Here is a 10,293-nt window from a genome sequence, read left to right as displayed (position 1 = left end):
ACCTGGGATTGAACCCACGACCCTCCGGTCAAGAGTCCAGAGCCCTGACCACTACTCCACACTGCTGCTCATATAAACATATTTAAAGGCAAAGCACACTAGAATATTAAAATGAACCAAAACAAAGTTTAAAGTGCATAAGTGCGCACAAAGCGCGACGCGCATGCAAAAGTATTTAGGATGTTTCGGCCGTGAAAGTCCAATTAAACACGCCAGGTAACCTTACTGTACAGAACCGACGCCCAGGCGCCCCATCTGGTGGTAGAACGTTGAATTACAGGTAATAAAAAATAAACAGAATTGATTGCGGTTCTTTCTCTTCTCTGTGCTTTACTGCACTGTGCTGTGCGTTTACCAGGGGGGGAGACCAAAGCAGTAAACTTTGAGAAGGGGGCTGCTTCATTATAAATGCATCCAAACTGACACACAGAGGATTTTGCATGGGTCCCTAGCACACTCATTAACAAATGCTTTGGCTTACTATTTCATTTGTTGTCAGTTTAATATCTGTATTATATTCTTCATCATTCCCCACTGCTTACTAGCTGGTAGTCTAGGCAAAATTGCTTCTGGAAAGACTCCCTGAGGTTGATTGTGGAGGTGTGAGGTGGGGAAGCATATGAGCGTTGCACAGTGCAGCCATGTGAAGGCTGTGTATCGCTGATATGCTTCCCCTCTACTTCCTTTTAAAAAAAAAAAACAAGAGCCACACAAACACAACGATATTAAAAGCTTCTGTTTTATTGCACGGATCATGCTGATAATGCTGCTAAAGGTTCAAACACAAAGCAGCAACGCCAGGGAGCTGCCGGGGTGTCTGAAAATGAAAACACGCTGCGTTTGCTGGAACGTCTTTTCAAACGCGTTCGACGCAGCTAACGCAAGCCCCACTGCAACCGTTTCTGAAATGATTTCGCATCCGCCCCTCTTTAAGAGAGTTTCTGGGGCTCTACAGCCGCTTGACGGTGCACTCCTCCCCCTCCCCCTCCCCCTCCCTCGTGCTCTCCGTCCTTGGTCCCCCCCCTCCGGGTTTAGAAGCCCTCTCCTCCAGTTCGATGGCGTATTTGTTTTTCACGGTCTGGCAGTCCTCTAGCGCCCCCTCCTGGGCTGGGTGGTGCAGTTCGATAAGAAGCCAATACACGGCGGTCCCGACCAAAGAGCCCACCATGGGACCGAGCAAGGGAACCCACCACCAGTGTCTCCCAGCACTGCCAGAGAGAAGAGTAACAGCATTACATGGGTGGGACTAGGACTCCCGTTGCACAGCGGCGTGATCCATTCCTGGTTTTCACTAGGAGTATAATATTAAGACGCACCTGAGCTTGTTACCTATGCACACTGGCTAGCTGGTATTAAAAGCTGGAATGGGTGAAGCTGCTGTGCAATAGGAGTCTTATTCCCATCCCTGATCCTTGTCTAAACGTTTTAAGTAGAATCTGGCACCCCCTGGTGGAAAAGGAGGGGATTGCACCCTGCCGGTACACACTCACCTAAACACCTCCACACCCCAGCCCCCCACGCAGGTGAAGAGTCGGGGTCCCAGGTCGCGGGCGGGGTTAATGGCGTACCCGCAGTTGGAGCCCATGGCCAGTCCGATCACCAGCACCGACATCCCCACCAGAACCGGCTCCAGCCCCTTCGGAGCGGGACTGTTCTGAGAGTCACCCAGCGCCAGAACACACACAAGCAGAGCGGCTGTGCCAATCACCTGAGAGAGAGGAGAGGGGAGAGGGGAGAGAGAGAGGAGAGGGGAGAGTGGAGAGAGAGGGGAGAGAGAGGGGAGAGGGGAGAGAGGGGGAGAGAGAGGAGAGAAAGGAGAGAGGACAGAGAGAGGGGAGGAGAGGAGAGCAAGGAGAGGGGAGGAGAGGGGATAGAGAGAGGAAAGAGGAGTGTGGTTACTGAGTTTACTGCTTTGGTCCCCCTCCCCCCTTAAAAGCACAGCACAGTAGTTAAGGCTATAGACTAGGTTCCTTGTACCTGATCCACAAATCCATTGGAAATGGACAGATGGGGTGCAGGGTAGGTAGCGAAGATAGAGGCCGTCTCTAAGGGCCCCGTGACTGTGAGGTTGCCCCCGCTGTACTGCATGATGGCGTCTGTGTGCAGAGAACAGAGACAGGAAGAGCAGCTCAAATTCACCTGGAATAGTCTGAATTATCCACAGACAACGAACCATTCAAGCAGGGAATGGACACCTCCAGCTCCGGCCCATAGTTTTGCATCCCCTCGAACCTTATGATTGAGATATATATATATATATATCTCAGTACGTGACGTTTTCTCACCGCGGTACTGCGCGTACACCGTGGCGGCAGCAACGAACGCCCCGAGCAGCTGAAAGAGCGCGTAGACCGGCAGCTTCCTCCAGGGCAGGCGGCCCAGCAAGCACATGGCCAGGGAAACCGCAGGGTTGAGGTGGGCTCCTGCAGCAGAGACACACAGGGGAGGAGAACACACGCTGTTAACATTGTAATGGATCAGAAAATTCACTCCAAGGAAAGTTTATTCGTATAATGCATGATGTTGCGTCTTTAAATGTAACTAAATACGTCTGCTAAATAAACTAATAATAATAATAACACTCGTACTTCACGCACTTCCAATGCTATTCCGTTTTAAGCACATTGTAACTATGCACACAGGTAGCACGCCATTGGAACTGTGTTTAAGGGCGCATGTGTTTCCTGAAGTAACGCGGCTGTGCCTGTGCGCAGTAATTAGACGCGCTTAATGGAAAGTGGTACCGGTTATTGGTGTTAAGGGGATCCCTACCTGAAACGCCGCGGGAGACGTGCACGCCAAACGTCACCCCGAATGCAAAAGCCAGGTTGATGGAGAGATACTCTCCTCTGGTGAGACTGCTCGTCGTGACCTGCGCCACGCCGCCGCACCCGAAAATCTGCACCAACAACAACAAAACAACAGGTATCATTTAAAAACAATGACCCCACATTCCTGAATGGATTCCCACCCTGAATCACACCTGAGTATCTTCTGCGCGTCCTTCGAGTTCTGACGTCATTCATTTTGAATTCGGCCCCCTGTTCAGTCGTGTGGGTTTAATTAATTACCCGGATTTATTACCCGTGGCTTTGGCAGCAAATGCTGCTGATGTGTGTGTGAGGCGCATGCATTCAAACCCGCCCACCAGGGGGGGTGTGAGAAGTGATCATCCACGCATGAAAGCGTGCTAGGGAATTCCTGTGTGTCTGTGTGTGTGTGTGTGTGTGTCTGTCTGTGTGTCTGTCTGTCTGTTTGTCTGTCTGTCTGTGTGTCTGTCTGTCTGTTTGTCTGTGTGTGTGTCTGTCTGTCTGTCTGTGTGTGTCTGTGTGTGTCTGTGTTTGTGTGTGTGTCTGTGTGTGTCTGTGTTTGTGTGTGTGTCTGTCTGTCTGTGTGTATGTTTGTCTGTGTCTGTGTGTGTGTGTCTGTGTTTGTGTGTGTGTGTCTGTGTTTGTGTGTGTGTCTGTGTCTGTCTGTGTATGTATGTATGTCTGTCTGTCTGTGTGTATGTGTGTCTGTGTGTGTGTGTGTCTGTCTGTGTGTATGTGTGTCTGTGTGTCTGTGTCTGTCTGTGTGTATGTATGTCTGTCTGTGTGTGTATGTATGTCTGTCTGTGTGTCTGTCTGTCTGTGTGTGTGTCTGTGTGTGTGTCTGTGTGTCTGTCTGTGTGTATGTGTGTCTGTCTGTGTGTGTATGTGTGTATGTCTGTCTGTGTGTCTGTCTGTGTGTGTGTGTGTCTGTCTGTGTGTGTATGTATGTCTGTGTGTTTGTCTGTGTGTGTGTGCCCCCTGTTCTTCCCAGATTTGAACCCAGGTCTCCAGAGGAAGGTAAAGGCAGGAATGAGAGGCCGGTGGATTAGCCTTCAGGGACCCTGCGTTCTGGTCTCGAATAATCTCTCTCTCTGGAATCTGTATCAAAATGCAATAAACCTGACAACACCCTGGTCATGCTTTTGAAATTGAAACCACACAGAGACGCACGTCTCAATCCGAACTATCAGCCTCATTGATGCCTTATCGCACCTCGTAAACATTTAGTGTTATTGAGTGTCTTATCCATGCAGGTCAAAGGTTGATCGCTTTTCTATTTGTGATGCTATCGAGCACCCCCCCCCCCCCTCCACCATAAAGGCTAAATAACAATGTACATGCCCTACGAAAAGCCCTGCTCCCCTGTGCTGTACCCTGCTCCCCTGTGCTGTACCCTGCTCTCTCTGTGCTGTACCCTGCTCTCTGTGCTGTACTCTGCTCCCCTGTGCTGTACTCTGCTCCCCTGTTCTGTAACCCTGCTCTCACTGTGCTGTACCCCGCTCCCCTGTCCTATAACCCTGCTCCCCTGTCCTGTAACCCTGCTCCCCTGTCCTGTACCCTGCTCCCCTGCGCTGTAACCCTGCTCTCTCTGTGCTGTACCCTGCTCTCTGTGCTGTACCCTGCTCCCCTGTGCTGTAACCCTGCTCCCCTGTCCTGTAACCCTGCTCCCCTGTGCTGTACCCTGCTCCCCTGTCCTGTAACCCTGCTCCCCTGTGCTGTACCCTGCTCCCCTGCGCTGTAACCCTGCTCTCTCTGTGCTGTACCCTGCTCTCACTGTGCTGTACCCTGCTCCCCTGTGCTGTAACCCTGCTCTCTCTGTGCTGTACCCTGCTCCCCTGTCCTGTAACCCTGCTCTCTCTGTGCTGTACCCTGCTCCCCTGCGCTGTACCCTGCTCTCTCTGTTGTACTCTGCTCCCCTGTTCTGTAACCCTGCTCCCCTGTTCTGTAACCCTGCTCTCACTGTGCTGTACCCCGCTCCCCTGTCCTATAACCCTGCTCCCCTGTCCTATAACCCCGCTCCCCTGTCCTATAACCCTGCTCCCCTGTCCTGTAACCCTGCTCCCCTGTGCTGTAACCCCGCTCCCCTGTCCTGTAACCCTGCTCCCCTGTCCTGTAACCCTGCTCCCCTGTGCTGTACCCTGCTCCCCTGTCCTGTAACCCTGCTCCCCTGTCCTGTAACCCCGCTCCCCTGTCCTGTAACCCTGCTCCCCTGTCCTGTAACCCTGCTCCCCTGTGCTGTACCCTGCTCCCCTGTGCTGTACCCTGCTCCCCTGTGCTGTACCCTGCTCCCCTGTGCTGTACCCCGCTCCCCTGTCCTGTAAGCATACTCCGATATCGGATCAGAGATGGGAAGCGACGCAGTACTCACGATCAGGATGTAAATGCCCAGGAATTCTGCGAAGCATTCCCTCACCAGAGCGTTCCTCACTCTCAGCAGCTCCTTCACTTTGTCCATTTCTTCAATCTGAGCGATCCTCAAGGAGCGAGCAGGGAGAGGGAGGGAGGGAAGGTCACTCGCTTCGCCACACGTATGTGCGTGTGTGACGGAGAGAGTTCTGCATTTGTTCTCACAAAGATAAGACACAGACTTTAACTCTCACCCCCCATAAATATTACAATACAGTTTCAAAGGTTAATTGATAACAACTCAAGAAAAAGAGAAAGAAAAACAAGCGACGACAGATTTTTTTATTTTCCTTTTATTTCTTTCCAAGTATCAACGCAGTACATGTCTTTGTTTTAAAATTATTTTTGGTGTTTTACATTTTAACATTTTCCAGGCACGGGGGAGGTAAAGCACACCCAGTTTACTAAGATAATACCCTCTTTGTAATATATCAATATATATACATACAAAAAATACAATTGTATACAATTCTACTGCAAATGTATGTCCTTGAAAGGGAGTGTTTGTTTCCTAGAAGCTATTAACTGAGGTGTCGTCATTTCTGCGATGTCCAAATTTAAGGGGAAAGGATAAAAGCACAGGTGTTATTATTGAGATGAAACTAGAAGAGACCGAGTCAAGCAGACCAGCGTTTGGGCTCCAGTGCCTTCATCAGTGTTATTATTGAAACTAGAAGAGACCGAGTCAAGCAGACCAGCGTTTGGGCTCCAGTGCCTTCATCAGTGTTATTATTGAGATGAAACTAGAAGAGACCGAGTCAAGCAGACCAGCGTTTGGGCTCCAGTGCCTTCATCAGTGTTATTATTGAGATGAAACTAGAAGAGACCGAGTCAAGCAGACCAGCGTTTGGGCTCCAGTGCCTTCATCAGTGTTATTATTGAAACTAGAAGAGACCGAGTCAAGCAGACCAGCGTTTGGGCTCCAGTGCCTTCATCAGTGTTATTATTGAAACTAGAAGAGACCGAGTCAAGCAGACCAGCGTTTGGGCTCCAGTGCCTTCATCAGTGTTATTATTGAAACTAGAAGAGACTGAGTCAAGCAGACCAGCGTTTGGGCTCCAGTGCCTTCATCAGTGTTATTATTGAAACTAGAAGAGACTGAGTCAAGCAGACCAGCGTTTGGGCTCTAGAGCCTTCTTCAGTGTTATTGAAACTAGAAGAGACCGAGTCAAGCAGACCAGCGTTTGGGCTCCAGTGCCTTCATCAGTGTTATTATTGAAACTAGAAGAGACCGAGTCAAGCAGACCAGCGTTTGGGCTCCAGTGCCTTCATCAGTGTTACTGTTGAAACTAGAAGAGACCAAGTCAAGCAGACCAGCGTTTGGGCTCTAGTGCCTTCATCAGTGTTATTATTGAAACTAGAAGAGACCGAGTCAAGCAGACCAGCGTTTGGGCTCCAGTGCCTTCATCAGTGTTATTATTGAAACTAGAAGAGACCAAGTCAAGCAGACCAGCGTTTGGGCTCCAGTGCCTTCATCAGTGTTATTATTGAAACTAGAAGAGACCGAGTCAAGCAGACCAGCGTTTGGGCTCCAGTGCCTTCATCAGCGTAAAATAAAAAGCAAAAACGTTTTTTCAAAACTTGCTGGTTTGGGACGCCCCGTTCTCTCGCGTCTTCGCCTCGGGCTGGTCTGTCTCCGGGTCCTCGTGATGAAACTCAATGAAAAGCTGATACAGTGAAGCCCCCGTCACTCCACCGATCAGAGGGGCCACAACGGGAATCCACCACCAGTTCTCAAACGCCCTGCGGGAGGGAGAGAGAGAGAGAGAGAGAGAGAGAGAGAGAGAGAGAGAGAGAGAGAGAGAGAGAGAGAGAGAGGGCAAGGAGAGAGAGAAAGAGAGAGAGAGAGAGAGAGAGAGAGAGAGAGAGAGAGGGCAAGGAGAGAGAGAAAGAGAGAGAGAGAGAGAGATTCAGAAAGCCACACCTGTGAGGCCGCGCGGCTCTCTCATTCTTCAGCGGCTGTATAGACAGGCTGCGGCCCTGCGGCGGCTCTGCGCTGCACAGAGGGGCACCTACGTGAAGACTTCGGGGCCCCAGCCCGCTGCCAGGGTGAACAGGCGGGGCCCCAGGTCCCTGGCGGGGTTGATGGCCCCCCCGCAGTTGGAGCTCATGGCCATGCCAATCCCCAGGACCACGAAGCCGACCAGCAGGGGCTGCAGACCCTCGGGAGCCGGGCTGTTCCGGGAATCATCCAGGGGGAGGATGCACAGGAGCAGGGCGGCTGTGCCGATCACCTGGGAGAGGGGTGAGGGAGAGGGAGGAGGAGGGAGAGGGAGAGGGAGGGAGGAGAGAGACACTGCAGGAGGCTGGAGAGGCTCTTATACAGCCACACCCCCCCAGGAAAAAGCACAGCAAAGTGTAATAAAGCACAGTGAAAGCATGGTAAAGCACTGAGAGGTATGGTAAAGCATAGGGAAGCATTGTAAAGCACAGAGAGGTCTGGTAAAGCATAGGGAAGCATTGTAAAGCACAGAGAGGTCTGGTAAAGCATAGGGAAGCATTGTAAAGCACAGAGAGGTCTGGTAAAGCATAGGGTAGCATTGTAAAGCACAGAGAGGTCTGGTAAAGCATAGGGAAGCATTGTAAAGCACAGAGAGGTCTGGTAAAGCATAGGGAAGCATTATAGAGCACAGAGAGGTCTGGTAAAGCATAGGGAAGCATTATAGAGCACAATAACACTGATGAAGGCACTAGCAGAAATGTGGGTCTGCTGGTACACCAGAGTGTAACCATGAATCCGTTCCCCCCTGCAACACTGTGGCCCCCAGCAGACACTGCAGTGGATCATTTACCTGGTCCACGAACGCATTTGAAAACGAGAGATATTCACTGGGGTAGGTAGCGAAGATAGAGGCCGTCTCTAAGGGCCCAGTGACTGTGAGGTTGCCCCCGCTGTACTGCATGATGGCGTCTGTGTGCAGAGAACAGAGACAGGAAGAGCAGCTCAATCAGTCACCAGGAGGGAGCAGTTCAGTCTCCGTGCCTCAAGCCTGCCCTGGACTGGAGGGAGCACCCTTTCTCTTAGGGGGGTGAGGGAGGGAGCAGTTCAGTCTCCGTGCCTCAAGCCTGCCCTGGACTGGAGGGAGCACCCTTTCTCTTAGGGGGGTGAGGGAGGGAGGAAGGGAGCGTTCAGTCTCCGTGCCTTAAGCCTGCCCTGGACTGGAGGGAGCACCCTTTCTCTTAGGGGGGTGAGGGAGGGAGGGAGGGAGCAGTTCAGTCTCCGTGCCTCAAGCCTGCCCTGGGCTGGAGGGAGCCCCCTTTCTCTTTCATTCTCTTCACTCACCGTAGTATTGAATGAAGACCGTTCCGGACGCCGCGAAGGCCCCCATGATTTGGAAGAGGGTGTAAAAAGGCAACCGTTTCCACTGGAACCTCCCCAGCACACAGAAGCTGAGAGAGACGGCAGGGTTCAGGTGCGCTCCTGGAGAGAAGGGGTACAGAAAGACAGAGAGACACTGGGTGGGGGGGGGGGTCAGAACGCTGCGTCTCATTGTAAGCCACGTGTTTTAAAAACGCAGCAGAACTCACAGTCAGTCAAGGCTTCCCATCCCCGGTCCTGGGGGGAGCCCCCTGTGTGTGTCTGCTGGTTTTAATTCTAATTGAGCTCTCAATCACTGAACTAGACCCTTCACTGATACATTGCTTAATTAGACCTTTTTTTAACTTGTTTTCAGCTCTTAAACAGCTGATTTCAAGTCAACCGTGACATTTTATAAGTAACTTGAAATCCGCAGTGTTTTTAGGAGCTGAGAACAATTAAAAAGGTCTAATTAAGCAAACGATCAGTTCAGTGAAGGGTCTGGTGAAGAGCGTTCTTTCACTGAGCTACTCGGAGCCGCTCACTCACTTAACACAAAACGAAGACGGTTTAAAATAAAGAAATCAAAGGGTACCGGAGACTCCTCGGGAGATGTAGACGGCGGAGACGACGCCCACAGCGAACGCCAGGTTGACGGAGAGGTACTGACCCTTCACCTCGTTGGTGGTCTTGACCTGCGCTGCTGCCGCACAACCAAACAACTGAAGGGAAAACAGACATTATAGCACAGAGAGGTCTGGTAAAGCATAGGGAAGCATTGTAAAGCACAGAGAGGTCTGGTAAAGCATAGGGAAGCATTGTAAAGCACAGAGAGGTCTGGTAAAGCATAGGGAAGCATTGTAAAGCACAGAGAGGGATGGTAAAGCATAGGGAAGCATTGTAAAGCACAGAGAGGTCTGGTAAAGCATAGGGAAGCATTGTAAAGCACAGAGAGGTCTGGTAAAGCATAGGGAAGCATTGTAAAGCACAGAGAGGTCTGGTAAAGCATAGGGAAGCATTGTAAAGCACAGAGAGGTCTGGTAAAGCATAGGGAAGCATTGTAAAGCACAGAGAGGTGTGGTAAAGCATAGGGAAGCATTGTAAAGCACAGAGAGGTCTGGTAAAGCATAGGGAAGCATTGTAAAGCACAGAGAGGTCTGGTAAAGCATAGGGAAGCATTGTAAAGCACATCAGGGCAGACGCGCTAAAAATGTTTATTTATTGTATATCTCAGGAAAATCGGTAGCTTTCTTAAGATTTGTTTTGTGCAGCGAACAGCCGCCTCCGTGCCAGTTAAAATATGACCTGTATCTGCCAATTCATAAATTATTATTATTATTATTATTATTATTAATTCATATATTAATGATATTAGCGTTAATATACTTACCATGAGCACAAATGTTCCCAAAAACTCCGCTAAGCATTCTCTCAGAAGCCTGTTTTTCAGTTTGAGTTTGTCTTTGAGTTTCATAATAGGGACCATTTAAATATCAAAGTTTTACATGTAATTATTAATCAATCTAATATATATAATATATGCAGCAAAGACAATGTAATTGTTTGCTTTTTGAAACTCGTTTGAATAGAGGTCTGGTATCATGGAGCGGGGAGAGATAACTAATACACTTTAACCCCAATAACTACAAGACCAGCACATAATCGGGGTGAAGTTCTAGGTACTAATAGTTGTCCTTTATAAGCGCGTGCGCCCTCTCTCGCTCCGGATGACTGACACACAAACGCAGCTCTTCATGAAAACGACGGAGGATCATTTTT

At 50.1% G+C, this 10,293-nt stretch overlaps 2 protein-coding genes across 2 annotated transcripts; both read right to left on the bottom strand.

Annotated features, from left to right (window-relative positions):
• Positions 1–718: 718 nt before the first annotated feature.
• LOC117971851 (aquaporin-10-like) lies at positions 719–5,363 on the bottom strand. Its single transcript, XM_059007486.1, has 6 exons — positions 5,179–5,363; positions 2,773–2,899; positions 2,286–2,423; positions 1,978–2,096; positions 1,491–1,708; positions 719–1,208 (listed from the first exon to the last, which is right to left on the bottom strand). The coding sequence occupies exons 1-6, from the start codon at positions 5,263–5,265 to the stop codon at positions 950–952; spliced, it is 948 nt and encodes a 315-aa protein (XP_058863469.1). The 5' UTR covers positions 5,266–5,363; the 3' UTR covers positions 719–949.
• Positions 5,364–5,508: 145 nt separating this feature from the next.
• Positions 5,509–9,254, bottom strand: LOC131705172 (aquaporin-10-like; the record flags this gene model as incomplete). The annotated part of the gene is made up of 5 exons (XM_059007423.1): positions 5,509–6,959; positions 7,233–7,450; positions 8,009–8,127; positions 8,500–8,637; positions 9,110–9,254. Coding segments are annotated over 5 exons (789 nt in total), but the record flags the coding sequence as incomplete, so codon positions are not given.
• Between the last annotated feature and the right edge of the window lie 1,039 nt (positions 9,255–10,293).

The sequence above is a fragment of the Acipenser ruthenus genome, chromosome 35 (genome assembly GCF_902713425.1).
Source record: "Acipenser ruthenus chromosome 35, fAciRut3.2 maternal haplotype, whole genome shotgun sequence".
Lineage (NCBI taxonomy): Eukaryota > Metazoa > Chordata > Actinopteri > Acipenseriformes > Acipenseridae > Acipenser > Acipenser ruthenus.
The sequence above is the reverse complement of the archived record's forward strand: the minus strand, read 5'-3'. Positions and strand labels throughout refer to the sequence as shown.

Bases quoted from the DNA above. Each gene is read 5' to 3' on its own strand.
- LOC117971851 (XM_059007486.1), bottom strand. From the start codon at position 5,265: ATGGACAAAGTGAAGGAGCTGCTGAGAGTGAGGAACGCTCTGGTGAGG. The intron at 2,424-2,772 runs GTAGGGATCCCC...TCTCTGCTGCAG, and splicing joins CGTCTCCCGCGGCGTTTCAG to GAGCCCACCTCAACCCTGCG. The intron at 1,209-1,490 runs GTGAGTGTGTAC...TCTCTCTGGCAG, and splicing joins TGGGGTGTGGAGGTGTTTAG to TGCTGGGAGACACTGGTGGT.